At 44.6% G+C, this 19,707-nt stretch overlaps 1 protein-coding gene across 19 annotated transcripts in view; it reads left to right on the forward strand.

The window, feature by feature from the left end:
• MAPK8 (mitogen-activated protein kinase 8) overlaps nucleotides 1-5,786 on the forward strand; it is a 103,327-nt gene extending 97,541 nt beyond the window's left edge. For 18 of the 19 annotated variants that reach the window (XM_046652615.1, XM_046652629.1, XM_046652628.1 and 15 more), the window contains 2 exons: nucleotides 1,233-1,310; nucleotides 4,802-5,786. In XM_046652615.1, the coding sequence (XP_046508571.1) occupies nucleotides 1,233-1,310; nucleotides 4,802-4,947 (224 nt within the window). In that variant the 3' untranslated portion in view covers nucleotides 4,948-5,786. Of the gene's footprint in view, nucleotides 1-1,232; nucleotides 1,311-4,796 lie in introns of all 19 variants that reach the window. The other variant, XM_046652632.1, reaches the window with a different exon arrangement.
• The last annotated feature ends 13,921 nt before the right edge of the window (nucleotides 5,787-19,707 follow it).

Here is a 19,707-nt window from a genome sequence, read left to right on the forward strand (position 1 = left end):
TAGTTCTCCTAATTAGCTTTGGTTCTTCTGCCTTAATCCCTTTTCACAAAGGGGTGCTGTTTTCTCTCTTCTCTTTTTTTTAGTCCTCCTATCTGCAATGCCTATCATTCCGTTTTGTTTCTTTGAAGAAAAACATCTCCCATTCTCTCCTCCATCAAGACTTCCTGTTTCTCCTTCCAAGCCCAAGGAGGTTACCATAGCAAGCAAACTTAGGTGTCTCTAGTTCCTGTTCATTCCAACATATCCACTTGTCTACCTTATTGCCTTCGTCGATGTTGTCATCCCCTGTAATCAGAGACTCTATCAGAAGTTTGAAGAATACGCAGACTTCTTGCCATTCTGCACAACATTTTTTTCTTGTACCTTTTTTCTCAGAGGAGGGTTCGTTGCTTTTATGCAATTCTCAGAGAATTCCATGACTGAAAGAAGATGAATAATGACGATGTAGTATCCACTAGAAGGTTGTTCTCGAGTAGACATTCAGACTCACAAGGTGCATCACACTGTACGCTAGATCACTTAGAAGAATATGAGGCAGGAGCGCATGCTCCAGCGGGGCAGCCCCTGGGCTGTCTCTTCAGTTGGAACAGTCCTCACAGCAGGCCCCCCACTGTCCAGAAGCCTAGTCAAAGAGCAGGGTTCCCATGGAGAAAGCTTGACAGTGACAGCATGTCATGCTTCAATTTATAAGGAGTTGAAGCTTCCTTTAATAAAAATGTATTTGTATTCCATTCTGATTAAAGAAGCTTCCACACACTCTTGCACTTAAATCTTTTAACAGGTATCTAAGTAATAAGCACCTGCGATGTACCAGGTACTATGTTAGGGCTTAGGAAATAGGAGTTAATAAGACAGATGTGACTCATGCCCTCACTGAGACAAAATTAAGCAAGCGTTTGTGGTACAGAATGATGTGTGGTGTGATAGGGCGTAGTACAAAGTGCTGGTGAAGTCAGAAGGTAAAGCTAACTGTTACCAGCTCTGTCCTTAGTCTGACTTTAGGAACATTGGTTACAGCAGAGATTTTGTTTCGTTCAATGTATCATTCATGGTTGAGGATCAAGGAATTATTATTAGCACCTTGAATCTTAGGCTGACACTTAAGGACCCTCTGCCATTGTAAGGACACTATTCAAAGTAATGTGTGTAAAAATGTTTTACTTAAAACATCTGTATCTCGTGAGATTGGCTTTCAGACTTTGAAAAGTTTGTTTTGTGCACCTCTTTTTCAGAATTGATATACAAGGAAGTTATGGACTTGGAGGAGAGAACCAAGAATGGAGTTATACGGGGGCAGCCCTCTCCTTTAGGTTGGTTACAATATAAGCTTGGTTAAGGTTGCAGTTGACTTCTTGTGTTATAATCTTCAGTGGCCTGAAACCTGCAGTTCTTGCCATGTTTATTACCATTATTATTCAAAGTTTACTGAGTATAAGGAATACAATTTGGGTGGTTAAGTTTGAAAGCACTGGTACACTGTTGTACCCGTACGTCATGCTAATATTTCAGGAACTGACATCATAAAACACACATCTTTTCTTATGATGCTCACATGCCATTGAAGAACAGAAATTTAAAACCTTTTTCTGTTGGCGTTGTTGTGTTTAAAGAAGAAATTTCTCACAGTTTAATATACTTACCTTCTATGATTTTAATAGTCTTTACTTTGAATAAATAAAGTTTCATTGCAAAATCTGGTACATGTAATACCAGGTTACCATCTTTCTCACTTTGGTATTTTTTGATTTGTTGAACTATAAGGCAGTAACATTAAAACTGCCATTAGAAAGTGTTCTGTCTCTAAGAAGAAAACTGGTTTGCAGGAGATAAACGTTTTCTTATATGATAAGCTCATGTTATGTTTAATTTTAGTACTTGTAAAAGCATAAAGAATTGAGGGGCAAAGTTGAATGGCAGGTACATGTACATATGAAGTAGACGCTGCATGACAGACACTGGTGGTTTAGGCACTTGTAGTCACTTCAGAGGGCGTGGTTTCCCAGCATCTCGTGGAAGCCTCTGGCTGGCGCAGACTTGTGGCTTCAGAGCTTAAGACACTTGGATGGCAGAGGTGAAATAGGAACTGAGCCTTGAAGGCTGAGTAGTGTTTCAACAAATAGGTCTTGAAATTTGAGTAAAACTGTGTCATTTTAATTATTTCTTTAAAACTTTTCTATAGTCTAAGAAAAAAATTGGATATATCTAACATCTTGTTCATGGGTAAGATTTTAACTGTAGTTTCAGATGCCCATTTTGTTGTACTATAACCATATATTTGTTTAGATAATTTTTGTAGCTTCCTGTGACTTTTTGGGTTATATTTTAGAAATTTAAATTTTTTTGTTTTTTAAATTTTTGATTAGGAATGCAGTCTTCCAAATTATGTAGATCCTGTTGAAAATATAAATTGATCTCAACAGCTTTTACCTACAATTTAGTTGGGAAAAAAGCTGTATTATAAATGCGTTAATAACTGAATAATTAATGAGCTTTGTGTTGCTATACAGCAGTAGGATAGCTGAATTGTTCATGATAGAGGCTGGAGTGGCATTTGAGAAGTCCCTTATTTGGGAGAGTTTCATACTTGAGCATACTGTCTAGGGAGTGGCACCTTCTGAGTGTCCAGTGTTTGAGTAAACTTAATAAGCTCCTGAGATAGATAGAGCAGCAGGATTTGTTCTTAATTTATAAGTGAAAAATTTGGATCCCAAACAACATTTGACTATGGTTACAAAATAATTCAGTGGAAAGGATAGGACTGCAGATTTCTAGACATTTTCTGGGTTCTCACTTATAGCTTACAAAGAAGAGTATTAGTAAATTAAGCTGTTAAAGAAATACTCAGTTCTTGATTATATGCAAAAACAAAGGAGCAGTCTTTGATAAATCAAAATATCAGATCATCGCAATACCACTTTGACTTGATTTTAAAAAATAAAATATATTATTTTTCCTACGAATTGCCTTCCTATCTTTATTTTGGTTTGGCTAGTATCAAAATGACTTTGCATGCCTTTGAGTGTGTAGAGACTCACGTGAGACGGAGGTGACCCGTATACCTGAAATTAAGGATTTTTTTATTATATTATTGTCATTCAGATATTTGCGAATTTGCCATGTTGCTTTTAAGTTCAGAAAAATCAAGTGTTTTCTTAGGTATTTGATTTTCAGATTAAAAAGTTAACTATGTAATTATGGTACATTTAAAAGCTAATTTCTATCAGATTAAGAAATCTGGAGAAAATGAAATTTGGATTAAAAACTAGACGCATGAGAAAGTATATATGGCGGAACCCTTTCATGATTTGAATGTTTCACTGCAGGTCTTTGAGTCTAGCCATGGTATCATACGATCAAGACAGGCATATTCTATATGGGTTGAACTTAAGAAAGTGTAGTATCTTCGTTTCCCTTCGTCTGGGAGCCTGCAGGACCTTTCCTGGGTCTAGAAGGTCGATTTCCTTTCTCCTTGTCCTCCCTCCTGTCAGTCTTGAAGGGCTCAGTCTGCTTTCCTTTCCCATTTCACCTCCCATCGCCTGCTCTATTTCTGGTGGTTTCTTTCCTTTCTGTCTCCCAGGGCCCTCCCCAGTGCCCTGAAGATTTGCCTGTTCCCACTGCCCCGGCTGTTTTCCTTGTTGCCTCTGAAGGCAGGCTCTCAGAGGACCTTTTATTCTGTAGTGTTTTTATTGCTCGTCGTGGGACAGAAGGGAGGGGGAGTTTCAGATGCTGAGATGCTGGGTTCTGGAGCAGTGGCTTTCAGCCTGCTTAGTTTTCGCTCTGATGGATACCTGAAACTCACCCCAGACATTCTTTTTGCTCAGTTTGGAAACCATTGTTCTGTAAATGTGTTCTTAAGAACTTTTGTATAACTTGCGTTATTTAACATACTCAAATTTGGATTCACCCTTAATGTAGTGATTAAGTAGTTCATGAATCACCTAGTGCCTGAATCACCTGTAACATCTCCGCCTCTCCCACTCCCCATGTCATTCCCTCCCCCTTCCTGGTCCGACCCCGTGAGAGGATTTCTCTGTAGGTTAAGGAGTCCTGTTACTTTTTAAAATCCAGGAAATGTTAGGCTGTACTTCGAGTAAGGGATACAGTCTTCCCCTACTTTATCTGTTTAATAAATCCATACTTACCTTATCAAGTATTTATTAGAATAGAAATAACAAGACCTCTGTTTACCTAACTAGGACACTTGTGTGACTGTGGCAAGTCCTGTAACCTATGTAAACTGGGGCCCTTGAACTGAAGGCTCTTCCAATTAAAATGACTTTGTCTTTGTTTTGGCTTTTACTTTAAAGCAAGTGTACCAGAAGTATTGTTTGGACTTTACCTTGAGAAGATATCACAAATCTGTTTTTATTAGGGCAGTAGTTTTTAACTTTTTGAATTATACATCCCTTTTGAGATTCTCTCTCCAACAAGGTGCAATACAGGTAGTTTTGCATGTTTTATCAGTATTATTCACACACAACCTGAACTCAATTCATGAATCTTGCGGTAGGACCATTTCTAAGTGTGTCTTGAACTTAACAGTTCTTGTCTTGAGCTGAAAAACAAATTCGTGGAAGGGCAGCACTCCAGGTTTCCAGACGTTTTCTGAATTCTCTTTATCATAACTTGCAATGAAAAGTGTTTGTGAATTAGTGTTGCCTATCACTTGTGATTATTATTGGTGAGGCTTTCAAAGCCAAGAGAAAAATTATTGACCACTGAGGGTAGTCAGTACAGTACCAGTAGCTCGGTCTGCAACTCTGTCTGCAACTGATTTGCTGTTTTGTTTCTCATAGCACAGGTGCAGCAGTGATCAATGGCTCTCAGCATCCATCGTCATCATCGTCTGTCAATGATGTGTCTTCAATGTCGACAGATCCAACTTTGGCCTCGGATACAGACAGCAGTCTTGAAGCATCTGCTGGACCTCTGGGCTGCTGTAGATGACTACTTGGGCCTTGGGGGGTGGGAGGGGTGGGGAGTCGTTTAGTCATTGATAGAACTTCTTTGAAAACAATTCAGTGGTCTTATTTTTGAGTGATTTTTCAAAAATGTAGAATTCATTTTGTAGTAAATAGTTTATTTTTTTTTAATTTCAAGTGATGTAATTTAAAACTTAAGTTGTGTTTTAAAACAAAACTGTATTGTATTTTTGCTGTAATTAACTGTATAATGTAAACCTAATTATTTTATCATGGTTTAAAATTTTTGCATATTTGCTTTATCTTATGCTGCTGATTTTTTTTTTTACTGAATTTGTAAGATTTTGTTTATCAAAGCAACTATTATGTGGTGACTTGCCTATATCATGAATTATTTAAGATTTTTATAGTTTTTTTATTAGAATTTATTTCAGATGTTTTGTTCATGATGCTATCCTTCAGGGTTATGTGCTTATCAATGAAATAACCCCAGAGGAGTGAGGGAAAATAACCTATAGCCAGTTATATTCAGGAATAACTACTGTAAATGATGAACGTGTTAAAAAACCTCCAATATTTGCTACTTGCCAATCCTAATTTAGTTATAACAATTAGTAGGTAATCCTACCTGAATTTTGGCAAAGCCCCATCGTCTAAATGGCAGAATAACTCAGAGCATGTCTTTGAGGATGCTGGGTGTCTACCACCACCCTCCCATCCCCCCCACAAAAAAAGTAAAGTAAAAACAATCTGGTGTTTTCTGCAGTTTGTGGCATGCTCAAAGCTTACGATCACATAAGGTCAAGAGGATTCTTCATGAATAATACATTTCAATGCAAATAAACAGATGGTTCACTTCTACTAGCCATGAGCCTGTTTTTGTACACACTGAGTTAATCTAGGCTGCAGGTCCCAGCAGTGGTCTAGAGTCTGGTGTTTCCCTTTCCTGCAGCCTCCGGCCCTCAAACCTTTCTGGTTTCCTATTAGAGTGTCAGCTGAGCACCAGTTCTCAAGGTGTTTCTGGCCGTTTTGTCTTACCTATAGCATAGTCCTATTCACACTAGCTGTCGGGAGGTTTCAAAGCCTACTTCGATTTCTGTAGGTGATTATCAAATGAGCAATATACCGTTCATCTGAAAATAGTAGCACACAGCCATATATAGGATATCATTTTCTAAGGACTGTTTCTTCACATTGAGCAGAGCAGGCATAAGTGATGGTTATTTAGTCGGAGTCTTTTGTTTTTTATATCTGATTTTCGATAAAACATGCACTCTGGATGTTGAGTAGGGTAAGAATGGTGCTGCTCCTGACAAGTGTATGTTAACTGTTTACATTTTATATCTGCAGAATTATTTCTCTATAACTGAATCTTTCTTAAGTAAAATGTCATTGAAGTCTCCTTATCTCTGAAATATATTGTCTGTAATGCCCCAGGCACCTTTTGTTATTTTTGGAACAAGAGGGATTCCATGTAATGAACTGGGAAATGCATACTTAAATAATAAGCGACAAGGTTCCAGGCAGAGAGCCCGCTGGAACTAACGACCAACAGGAGCAAGAGCTGGCGCAGCTCGACATGCAGTGTCTGAAAGTTTGCTTGGCATGTTGTTTGTATATTTAGTGCGAAGTTCCTTTTGAGTAAGATACTTTAGGTCATTGTTAATGTGCAATATTTAGGATTAGAATACATTAACCTTTTTATATGCTTTGAAATCGCAAGTTTGTTTTTGATGGTTTAAAGTCACGATTTCTAGCCTCTTTGAAAGTTGTCGGCCTTTTTACCAAGCCCTTTTCTACTCGTACAACATGATGTGTTAATTTTGGGCAAATTAGAGTTTTGAGACGGTCACACCTCTTGAATTATAGAAACAAGATTGGGTTTATGATTTCAGCAGAAATTTGAGCATGAGCGTGTTCCTAGTTTATATTAGTTTGACAGTTAATTAGCTTTATTTTCCCCAGGATAGATTATTTCACCATTGCACTTTAACAACTGGCGTGCTTTCAGGAGATTCCCATATTTTATGTTTGATTGCAGATAAGCCGTCTCTATTGATACAGATTTCGGTTAAGCAAGGAAAAGCAGATGTTCTTACTGTATGGTTTGTTGTAAATGCCAGCTCCCACTTGCCAACCAGCATGTTTCAGTTGATTCAGATAAAACAAACTCTTATTAATGTAGACTAAAATACTTAACAAATTATATCCTGAAAACAAAGTCTGTTTGTTAAATGTCGCGTGCCCTTGGCTTTTAAAATGCAGTATCTAAGTACAACTTTCTCTCTTCTCTTAAATCTGTTAAGCTAAAGATATACTAGTTCTTGTTATTTTAGAAGCTTTTTGAACCTTTAAGACATCTCAAACATTTGTGTTTTCTTTTTTAAAGAGAAATTACAAGTAAGATTTCTGTCAAGCAGTACTTATGTAAAGCCATCTGCTTATCTTAGAACTTTGGTTTTTCAACTTTCTATGCTTAATATACCCATTGTCTTACTGTTAGAAAATTATTTTGACCCAGATTTATTATTCAACTTAATAGATTAGGAAAGAGACACTAATTCCTTATACATATTTCTTCCTGGTTACTATTCTGTTACCCTCTAGTGTGTACTGACCATTTGTGAAATGATCGTGTTGTTGGGATTGCTTAATTATAATATACATAAATGGAGCATCTCAACTCTTGCATACTGTTTGCTGAACATTTCTCATTTTGTCACACGCCCGCGGCTGCTGGTTGTTCCGGGTATGCACTCTTGCAAGTTGATAAAGACACGGTGCATTCACGCCAGACTTCCTGAGAGAAATGCCAGCCTCTTAAATGAGAAGGCTGCCACACAGCCCCCTTAACAAGACGGAGAAGCGTGATTGTATGTAGTGCAGCACGCTTTCCTGTACGCCCTTTTGTTATTCTCTCCATGCCAGTCCTGCTGTGTTTTCTAAAAAGATAAAGGTGAAGAGGCCATCCGTGTCTGATAGTGATGTAGTGAGGTGAGCAGCAGGCGGTGCAGCTGTTTTGGGGTTGCAGAGAAGGTTTGGTCTACACTATCGGCCAGTGTGTGCTACACATGTGAAGACCTAACTACTCAGTGTTGCCTAGGCACAAGCCTGCACAACACTTTGAGGTAAAGACATAGTCTATTTTCAAAAGTACTGTTGTAGTTTGTTTGTGGGTGTTGTCCATTAGCCACTCATTAGCTGTAGAGTGAATGCATGAAGCCCCATGACCCCAGTAAACTTCTCTTACCGGTAGAAAAACCAGACACCACCGTTCTGTCATTAGCGGCCCTCCCAAATGTGGCCTCCGTGTCCTTTACATGTTAGTATGTGTTGTCCTTCTCCTGATCTCGCTTAGGTTTTTCCTGAGTCAGAGGAAACTCATTTTTCCTTAGTAGCAAGAAAGATGAAGAGGTAAAGGGCATTGAAGCAGGAATGTGTAGTTTGGGGTATGATTAGAAAACTTAAGGAAAACAAACGTCCTGATGAATTTCAAACTAACTGCTCTTAGTGAAGTGCTCTTAAGGAGAGTCTAGTAAGAGTCACACTTTCTGGCTGTTTCTGGTTTAGATTCTCTTCGTTACTGAAACTTTTGAGAACTGTTACCTGTGGATTAGTTTTGCACAATGTTCTGTTCTCACAGTAACTGACAAATTAAACTAGTTTTTTATTGAACTACCTCACACTAATTTTCTATGCTTTCCCAAGTGAGCTGTTGCCCTTCCTGTTAGATCTTTACTGAGTGTGAATTATAAATGTGTGTTCAATACTTTATAGCCACTGTCGACACAATACCGGAAAGTATGTAAAAGAAACCCCTTGCCTCGGTAAGAGAGACTCACATGGAAACTCTGTCACTATATATCTGGGAAAATTGTGTTAGCTGTGCTCGTTGCACATTATTACTGTCTGTTTTTGTAAGTAGGAACCTGCTCATAATATCAGTCCATTCTTTACATTTTGCAAAAGGAATAAATCTTAGTAAATTTTACGAAGAAATAAATTACTTTTGTAGGCCCGATATTTGGTATATTTTTGAGAAGCTCTTAATCTTTTAGCCGAATGATGAAGTTAAACTGAACTAGCTGTCTTCCTGGACTGTGACATCTCCTTTCTCATTGCAGTTCAATAGGTTTTAAACCCTGAAACCCTCAGGATGAGAGTTGACGTTTGCTTTTCTCCTTGTGACGCCGTTCCTCCTCCGTCCCTGTCCCCGTCCTGTGTTTTGTCCCCCTCTCCTCTCCTCTAGACAAAACGAAATGGGGCACTTCGTAGGGAATGCTGAGATCATTACTGTGGTTTTCAATCATTCATGCCCTAGTCATTAAACACACACCACTGGAATGTAAACAATGTTATCTAGTATGTTCATGGTTATAATATTTTAAATAAAAAAGAAAAAAGTGGTATGAAATTAAGAGTTTCTTATTGAAAACAAAACGTAAATTTGTGGTGAACTTTTCTGCAGGCGTTTCTAAGATTTCCCACGGATTGGGAGTAGAACTAGGCAGGTTTCTTAGGTTTGGGTTTTACACTAATTGTGAAGAGCCTAAACTGTTGCCCCGGTTTTCTGGTTTATCTAGTCTCGCTCCTCTGGTGTTTGAAGTCACTAGAGAAACTTTTTTCTAAAAAGGAAGTTTTCTTCAATGGCCTTAACCTAGTTCTTGGTAGCCATATGAGCAGCTGTCACGGCCACTTGGCAAAAATAAATATTTAGAAAAGATCTGTTTCAAAACAAAGCGGGCATTTCGGCTTTGAGCGTGTTCCCGGCTTTTGCCCTGCGTATATTCTCTTTGCCCGTAGTGGGCAGGCTGCCCGCCGGGTGTCAGGGTCACTCGCTGCGTGTGTCCAGCCTTCGTGTGATGACATTCCTCTGTTTTGCTCAACTCTTGCTCCAGGTAAGCTTACGTGCCCACCGTCCCCACCCTTACCTGCACTCATCCTTCCGTGCTCTGAGGAGCGGACGGGACCCAGCCAGGTCTTCACCCGACCACTGCGCCATCAGCCGAGGTGCTTGCCGGCCCACGGCGTCCTGCTGCATCGTGGTGTGGGAGAGGCCACCAGGCAGAGACGGCGTGGCCAGAGCGGACAATGTGGGGTTAGTCTCCACCCAGTCGTAATACCCCAGTGATACCAAATAAAACGGAGTAATTTGGTCTTGTCTAGATAGTGCACTTATTTCAGTATTGTTCCTTAAAAGGTCCTTTATTACTCTATATAAATGAATATTGATTTGTTGGATTTTGTGGTTTAAAAAATTCTTTTTAGCTTTTTTAGTTAATACACCAGTATGTCTCTGGACTTCATTTGAAACTGAAAGATACTTCAAATATGCTTTCTAAATGTTAGGCTTCTAACATCTTTCATTTAATTTCATCAGTTAATGAGTGTATCTATGTCTAAGATGCTGTGTTGGAAGCTGGGAGTGAGGAGAGAAAAGTGCATGGCGTGGTCAAGTCAGCCCAATGGAAATAAGTGTAGTGTGGAAGAGCAAGGACCACGCTGAAGGGACACGGGCAGGAGGGATGAGAGAGGAAAGGAGGAAGATTTTGCAGAGGAGGCCTTTTTTGAGCCTTGGAATAAGAAGCTTTGGAGAGGAAGGGTGTTCCCAGGATAGGGGGAAGGCAAGGAGGTTCAAAAGTGTGTGCCTGGGCAAGGGACGAGGAATGGCCTGGCGTGGGTGTGGGACTACCAGAAAGAGGAGGATGGGAACTAAACATGGAGGGATTGTCTTCGTTTTAAAGGCAGTGGGAGCTCATCTGTGAGGAAGAGGCGTAATATGACCAGACCTGTGTTTAGGAGGGTCACTGACAGTGGGAGCAAGTCTGGTTAGACTGGAGGAGTGGACATCGGTGACTGGGAAGCTAAAGATACTCATGAGAGAGATGAGAGAGCTGAGGTCCTTTTTGCACGGAGAGAATGGGAAACGGGACTCAGGTTGCCATCACAGAGGCCACGTTGCCATTTGGGGCTGCGAGAAGGTTTCAGCCCCAATGATTGGGCAGCACACAAGAAGTTGTGCAGGGGAAGTGCATCCCATGTGTGTTCCCCTTTGTCCATTCCAGTGTGATGAGTCTGACAGAACATGTCAGGTATGGCATCAGCTTGCCGCTTAGCGTTGCAGGCGTCGGGGGAGAGGCTTGATTGCTCCCTGACTGCCTGTGGCCCTCTCTGGCGTAGGCTCCTCCCTCACGAGGTCTGTGTCATCCGCTTGTGTGGCCCTTGCACCGTTTCCCTTAGTGTCATTTTGTGGACAGAGGAAAGAGACGGGATTCCAGTTGGATGTAACGTATGTAAGACTTTCAGAGAGAATTACCTGGGCAGGTGAGGGCGTAGTTCTGACTGCTAAGGACTGAGTGAGTGGTGGAGCGGTAGTAAAAAGTACTCTTGAAAAGTTGGCAGGAAATCATGATGATGTCTTGGGAGAAAAGGGGGAGGCCAAGGGGTCAGAACAGGTTAGAAGGGAGAAACTGAAAGCACACGTGCCTTGGCAAGACCAGGTCCCAGGGAGGGTGCCATCTGCTGACTCCTCTGGACATGAGTCGGCCTGAGCTCAGGATGGGAGTTTGGGTCATCTTGGGCAAGTGTCCACTTTGCTGAGCCTGGAGCTGCTTCATCTGTCACACAGGGATGGGAGATCGTCTCTCGCAGGGCTGCTGTCATGGTTGACGTCATGAACTTTTATAGAAATAATCAGTGTAAAGCTAATGTAATTGCTAACTTTAGCCTTGGAAAAGAATAGAAATGATTTAAGATGGGGAGGAATTCTGTGTGGTCTCACGTCTGAGAACTTGGGTACCCTCTGACCCCCAAGTCATCTCCTCCATTCCCAGTAGTCCCGATCTTCATGTAGTTGGTAAGTAAGAAGAATTCTCCATTTGAGAGAAATGCCTCAAAGCCAGTACTGAATTTCTTTTGGGAATGAGAGCAGTGAAGCATTCTGTTTCGTGGATCATCCTACCGTTCAGCCCGTTGTAGCTGAGCCTCCCCCATGGCACATACTTCACATGTTTGTGCACAGCTTGGGTTGATTACTCCCGCCTTTGCCTGTTTGAAGTCCGTTGCTCAAGGCCCAGCTCAGATAGCTCTTCCTCTGATCAGCCTTCCCTCCAGGGCCTTTGTCCTTCCTGTGTGTGCTGCACGGTTGCTCACTCCCTGTGTTCCTTTGTTCGCTCCCTCTGCACTTCCTTCCACGGCGGGCGTTGCGCAGCAGCGTGTGGTGTTCCTCTTCGTGCTCTGTGAGCGCATCCGTATGCTTCCCCTACTACGCCTTTGCTCCGGAATCCCTGGGATGGGAGAACTGGCTTACTCCCAGTTAACAGTGCCGGGAAGGAGGCCTTCCATGCGTGTTGGGCTGGGTGAGCTAGACCGATCTTCTCCACTGTGACTGTCCTCTCAAGTGCAGTGTTCGCGGCCCTCAGTGTGGTACGAGGGCACTGCATGCCGCGCTCTGAATGGTTGGAGTCCAGGAGCGCAAGCTCTGACACCAGAGACCTACAGCAGAATCCTGGCTTCACACGTGGTCCCTCGCCTGCAGCAAGATGCCCAAACTCTGCGTGGCTCTGTCTTCTCAGAAGGGGTTAGAGGGAGAAAGTGATTCTGACACAGAATTAGAGCCATGAGGAGGCTGGTTTTCTTGCTATGCCTCCTCCATTCGTTATCAGCTGCCTTAGAGAGCTAAGTACCCAACTGCAAGCAGTGATGAATAGGGAGCTGGGTGCAACAAAGAATGAGGTAGGCTGAGCTCCACTTGTTACTAAGAAGAGAACCAGGTAGACCACAGGAGATGGCTAGTGGAGGCCAGCAAGGGATGAGGAAGTAGAAGAGGGGCACATGGTGCAGCCCTGGCCCCCACGCTTCCTGAAACCCTTCAAAGACTGAGTATCTGGTAACATTTCCCCAAGTTCATCACACAGAACGCTAGTTCTGAGTTGAATTAGTGACAGCATTCATTGAGCGCTCCCTATGCCGGGCACTAAGTGTTCTGCCTGTATGAGCTCACAGAGCCTTAATGACGACTTGACGAGGAAGGACTGGTACTCTCCCCTCTTATCAGGTCATCAAACTGAGTCACAGAGGAGCTGAGTGACTTGCTCAGGGCTACGTGACCGACACGGGGTGGGGCCAGGCTCTGAATCCGGGAGGTCTCGCTCCAGTCCTCACTTTGTAACCAGTGCTCTACTGCCTGAGAAGGTTGATGTGAATAAAGGGTTTTGTGTTCAGCTAAGGTTGGGGCTCCTTAAAGTAAGCTTGCCCATCATTTCTCAGGACATCTCTAAGATGTTGGTGGGCATTTCCATAGACCTGCTGCAGCTCTGTCCCTGTCTGCTCTTCTCTCTGAAGCCAAGCCTTCCACTTTGTCTTGTCTTTTTTCAGAGTTGCCCTCTTTTCTTCATCACCGTCTCTCCCTTTCTACTGGATCATTCTTAGCAGCATACAAACATTCTCTAGTAATTCCCGTCTTTGTAAAAAGCTCTCCCTTGCCCCTTTCGCTCTATCATCCTATTTCTCCGCTCCCACCCACATTGGGAGAGCTTGATCTGGGCACAGTGTCTTCCCTTCTTCGGCCCCAAGTCTTCAGCCTATTCCTGTCTGGCTTCTGGCCTGTCGCTCTCCTACACATGGCTCGGACCACAGGGATAGCTCCCTGACTAGTTTCCCTACGGCCGCTTTGTCGCCCTGTCCTCCCCCGACAGTTCATCTGCTCTCCACCAGTGGCCACAGGAGCCTTGTTGAAATGCAAGCCAATTCATGTCTGTTTTGAAGCTCTCGAATGCTTTCCTGTCTCCCTTAGAGTAAAACTAACTCCTTACCATGCGTGACAGGGCCCCAGAGTGCCCGGCCCCTGCCTGGCCCCGCCCATGTCCGTCTGCCACCATGCCCATAAGGGTGCTGGCACTCACGTACTTCCATAGCTCTCCCCTTTCTGCCTGCAGCTGGCTGGTTGCATGGCTGCCCCGTCCTGTCCGTCAGTCTCAGTTTAAATGGCACCTCCGCGGAGAGGACTTCCTCACCAACTTGTCTAAAACATGCCCCCAGGATCACCTCTTTCAGAGCACTTACTAACAGTCTGAATGTATCTTGTTTATGTTTACTTCTGTTAAAAAACACAATTCAGGGGCCAGCCCAGTGGCATACCGGTTTAGTATGCCCCGCTTCTGCGGCCCGAGGTTCGCCTGTTCGGGGATCCCTGGCAAAGACCTTTGCACCGCTTATCAAGCCATGCTGTGGCAGGCGTCCTACATATAAAGTAAAGGAAGATGGGCCCACATGTTAGCTCAGGGCCAGTCTTCCTCAGCAAAAAGAGGAGGATTGGCAGTGGATGTTAGCTCAGGGCCAATCGTCCTCAAAAAAATATTCAACTGAGTAAATTTTTACGATCTTATTGGCTTCATTCAATGATTCATGAATTGGGCATCCTCCAATCTAGCAGATAGAAAGGAGCTCCAAGGAGCTGTACAAAATGAAAAACTTTTATAGGCCAAAGGGAGCAGAACAAGGAAGTTATACTAGGCAAAAAGCAGGTCGGTTACTGCGAGGTTACGTTCCTATAGGGCGTGGCAGGGGTTTTACAAACACATTACAGGCCTACCTCCTTCCATTGCACTTGACTTTATTGCGTGTTGCAGATACTGTGTGTTTTACAAATTGAAGGTTTGTGGTACCCCTGCACTGAGCAAGTCTATCAGCACCATTTTTCCATTAGCATCTGCTCACTTCGTGTCTCTGTGTCACATTTTGGTAATTCTTGCAATATTTCAAATTTTTTCATTATTACTATCTTTGTGATGGTGACCTGTGATCAGCGGTCTTTGATGTTACTATTCTAATTGTTTTAGGGCACCGCAAATCGTGCCCATATAAGACGGCAGACTTAATAAATGTGTGTGTTCTGACTGCTCCACTGTTTGGCCATTCCCCGTCTCTCTCCCTCTCCTCGGGCCTCTCTATTCCCTGAGACACACCAATATTGAAACTAGGCCAGTGCATAACCCTCCAATGGCCTCTAAGTATTCAAGAGAATGGAAGAGTCAACGTCTCTCACCTTAAATCAAAAGCTAGAAGCGATGGAGCTCAGTGAGGGAGGCATGTCGAGAGCCGAGACAGGCTGAAAGCTGGGCCTCTTATGCCAAACAGTTAGCCAAGTTGTGAATGCAAGGGAGAAGTTCTTGAAGGAAATTAAAAGTGCCGCTCCAGTGAACACACGAATGAGAAGAAAACAAAACAGCCTCATTGCTGATAGGGAGACAGTTGTAGTGGTCTGGACTGACGATCAAACCAGCAACCACATTCCCTTAAGCCAAAGCCTAATCCCGAGCCAGGCCCTCACTCTCCTCAATTCTGTGAAGGCTGAGAGAGGGGAGGAAGCTGCAGAAGAGAAGCCTGAAGCCAGCAGAGGTCGGCTCATGCGGTTTAAGGAAAGCAGCGTCTCCACAGCATAAAAGTGCAGGTGAAGCAGCAGATGCTGATGCAGAGGCTGCGGCAAGTTCTCCAGAAGCTCCAGCTGAGATGGTAATGAAGGGGCTGCACTGAACAACAGACTTCCAACGCAGATGAAACAGCGTTCTATCAGAAGATGCCATCTAGGACTTTCATAGCTAGAGAGGAGAAGTCAGTGCCTGGCTTCAAACTTCAAAGGGCAGGCTGACTATCTGGTTAGGGGCTAATGCAGCTGGTGACTTTCAGTTGAAGCCAACGCTCACTTACCATTCTGAGAATCCTAGGGCCCTTAAGAATTACACTAAATCTCCTCTGCCTGTCCTTCATAAATGGAACCACAAAGCCTGGATGACAGCACATCTGTCTACATGGTTTACTGAATATTTGAAGCCCACTGTTGAGACCTACTGCTCAGAGAAAAGATTCCTTTCCAAATATTATTGCTCATCAACAGCCCACCTGGTCACTGAGGAGCTCTGATGGAGATGTACGAGGTTAATGTTGTTTTCATGCCCACTAACACGACATCCACTCTGCAGGCCATGGATGAAGGAGTAATTTCAACTTTCAAGTCTTATTATTTAAGAAATATGTTTTGTAAGGCTATAGCCGCCATAGATAGTGACTCCTCTGATGGATCTGGGCAAAGTCAATTGAAAACCTCTAGAAAGGATTCACCATTCTAGATGCCATTAAGAATATTCGTGATTCATGGGAAGAGGTCAAAATACCAACATTAACAGGAGTTTGGAAGAAGTTGATTCCAACCCTCATGGATGACTTGAAGGAGTTCAAGACTTCAGTGGAGGAAAAACTGCAGATGTGGTGGAAAAAACAAGAAACCTAGATTTAGAAGTGGAGCCTGAAGATGTGACTGAGTTGCTGCCATCTCATGATAAAACTTTAATGAATGAGGAGTTGCTTCTTATGGAGGAGCAAAGAAAGGGGTTTCTTGGGATGGACTTTACTGGTGAAGATGCTGTGACGATTGTTGAAATGACAACACAGGATTTAGAATATGACATAAACTTAGTTGATAAAGCAGCGGCAGGGTGTGAGAGGACTGACTCCAATTTTGAAGGAAGTTCTACTGTGGGTGAAATGCCATCAAACAGCATCGCATGTTACAGAGAAATCATTCATGAAAGGAAGAGTCATGATGCTGTGAACTTCATTGTTGTTATTTTAGAACTTGCCACAGCCACCCCAGCCTTCAGCAACCACACCCTGATCAGTCAGCAGCCACCAACATCGAGGCAAGACCCTCCACCAGCAAAAGATGATGACTTGCTGCAGGCCCAGATAATGGTTAGCATGTTTTAGCAATAATGTATTTTTTAATTAAGGTATGGACATTGTTGTTTTAGACAGAATGCTATTGCCTACTTAATAGACTACAATATAGTCTAAACGTAGCTTTTATACACACTGGGAAATCAAAAATTTGGGGTGGTTTGCTTTATTGCGATGTGCTCTTTATTGCTGTGGTCTGGAACCGAATGCAGTTTCTCCGAGGCGGGCCTGCACTTGACTCGTGCTGACTCCTCCAGTGAGGTGACTCCTCACTGACTGGTGCAAGATTCCATTTCTGGGAGAATTAGAGCAGAAACCGTAATGAAGCCTCAGTTTGGTGACATGGGGCTTAGCATAAGCAACTCTGTTTTGGGCCTGTTGTCTTAACACTTCTTTATGGTCTCTCTCACTCCACTAGAATGTGCATTCTGTACAAGCCATGACTATGGTCCTGTTTCCTCTATCGTCACATGAATGGAGAGCTGTCAATGTGGACAGTGGACATAACATGCGGTGGGGAAACCCTGTCCAAAAGCATAAAGGTTAACAGCATATTCCGCCCTCCACGACTGGGTCCTTGCCTCCTCTGGCCTCCATCTCCTCTCTCTCTCTCTCTCTCTCTCTCTTTATGTCTCTCCCTCTCTCTCTCTCTCTCTCTCTCTCTCTTTCTCTCTCTCTCACACACACACACACACACACACACACACACACACACACACACACACACCCCTCTTGCTGTAGCTACACACATCAGCATATGAAACCGAGTTTAGGTGTTACCATCTAGCCAGGAGCCTTCCCGGAGCCCTGCCCTCTGCTGATTTCGAGTTCCCTTTTACACTCATTTTGCACCCTGTGCACAACCTCCATTAAAGCATGACTGGGGCAATGTTTTAAAAGTAGCAAACCAGCGTCTTTCCAACGCAGACTAATAGTTAAGAATACAGGCTCCGAAATTAAGATGCCCTAAGTAATATTCAGTGATGGCAGCCTGACGCCTCCCCTGACTTGTGTATGCTGTGACCAGGTCCTTAACTTCTCTGCAATTCCAAGTGCTCGGCTGCAAAGTGCAGAACAAGGCGCCCTGCACCCTGAGGGCTACGTGAGACACACACGCGGGGCGCTGAGACCCGCGGGTACCTCCACTGTCTGTGAGGCTGTCCCCACTCCAGACGCGGGGGACCTGGGGCCCACAGAGCTGCACACCCCAGGGTCTGACAGCCGGGGCGGAGCGAGCCCAAGCTCCTGGCTCTATGCACAAAGCTCTCTGCGGCTTTCTCCCACCGTGTTCCCACAGACAATGCAATTCCGGCACCTCGTGGGCCCAGCTGTCGCAGGGCGTGGCCGGCGCGGAGGCAGCAGCGATGTGCCCGGCAGGCGGTCAGCGGGTCCTGGGGGAGGCGGTGGCTCTTGGTGGATCCCTGAGTCTGGAGAGGCGGCAGCAGCGGTGGGGGGCCGAGCTGCTCAGCTGTGAGCTTGTACAGCCAGGACGCCGCACCTTCGTGACACAACTACGGAGGACCCTGCGGGGACTCCCCAGGGCCTGGGGCCCTGCGTCAAAAGGAGTGGGAGTCTGTGAAACACGTGGTCGTTACCGTCTCCATTTGTGACCCACGGGCCGGGGAACACAGAAAACACTTCGGAAGTACTCTGAGAGCAGAATCTTAGATTTTTACCCATTTCCCACTACTGCACGGTTCTTTCATCCATCGCTTGACAGATATCTTTAGCAACTTGCCTTTCCTGAGTCTTTCTAGAGCATTTGGTTAGGTTTTTGAAAAACTCATTCCCTGCCTTTTCACATTCATAATTCATTGGTTTATTTCGCATTAAATGAGGTCATTACAATAACAGGTACAACTTGAATCCTCGGGTTCGGGAACTGGTTCCGTGAATGTGACTCAGCGGGAGAGACCCCAAGCGGACGGGACGGGTGCGGGGCCGGAGCCGCCAGCCTGGTTGCTGAGCTGCCTCACAGGCGGATGGAGGGCGCGGCTTAAACCGAAATCGGACAGGACTTATGCTGAACGTCGCCAACTCATTTTCAGAGAAAAAGGGCACTTGCAGATCCTGGTTTTGCCAGCAGGTGGCAGAGGAGGCCCATGAGCGGGTTTTGGCCAAAGACGTCGCTGGAAGCTGAGCCCATATTCCTGGCTGAGAGAGGACGGACGACCTCACTTCCATCACTCGAAACCACTTTGGTCTTTTTTGCTCCTTTCCTAGCCTGGTGGCATCTTCTCTCCAGGTCAAAATCGGCAGAATTCCAGGGCTGTGGGGAGGGAGCTCAGGACATAGAATACACTGGTGTTCCCACCCGGCCTCTCCTAGCCTCAGTTTCTCCTCTGAATGGGGAGTGTGGGGCCAATTCCGATCTTACTGGGTTGTTGTCAGGAATCGGTCACTTCATATTCTTTTCTCTTTCTCCTTGAATAGACAGGAGGGCACTATTTCACCTTCTGGGAAAGCCGGTCACCCAGACAGCCCACTGTGATGGCAGAGGGCCTGAGAGCAGGTTCAGGGGTTGCTCTCCCCTGACGGCCTCCTCTGAGCCCCTCAGCAGAAGTCTGACTGCTGAGGCTGTGGAGGGCCTTGGCAGGCACCCAGCCTCCTCGCCAGTGAGGCTGGCAGCGTCCTGCAACCAGTCATCGGTCAGCCTGCCTCACCACCGTGGGAGTGACCCTGTCTGCTGGGGCGTGTGGGCCCGCGCTTCCTGGGAGCACCGAGACCCTGGCACTTAGAGCATTGGCACAAGAGTTTATACCTGACTCTAGGGAGATGGGTGTTTGGGCCTGAATGACTTCTCCGGAGATAGTGGCCAGAAATTGGGGCACTTTGGTGACCCCCCACTCCCTAAAAACCTATTGCAGGTTACCACTCGGGGTAGAAGGACACTATGAGCAGGAGTAAGTGAAGGGACACTGGTGCTGGCATTGCCTGTGCCCCAGAGGCCAGTCCTCACTGCTCAGAAGTGGCTTCTCTGGTGCCCCTTAAGGCCCATCCGGAGGAGCTCTGGCCCAGGCCTGGGCTGTGTGTGGTGGTGGCCGGGGAAAGC

Source organism: Equus quagga, chromosome 2 (genome assembly GCF_021613505.1).
Source record: "Equus quagga isolate Etosha38 chromosome 2, UCLA_HA_Equagga_1.0, whole genome shotgun sequence".
NCBI lineage: Eukaryota > Metazoa > Chordata > Mammalia > Perissodactyla > Equidae > Equus > Equus quagga.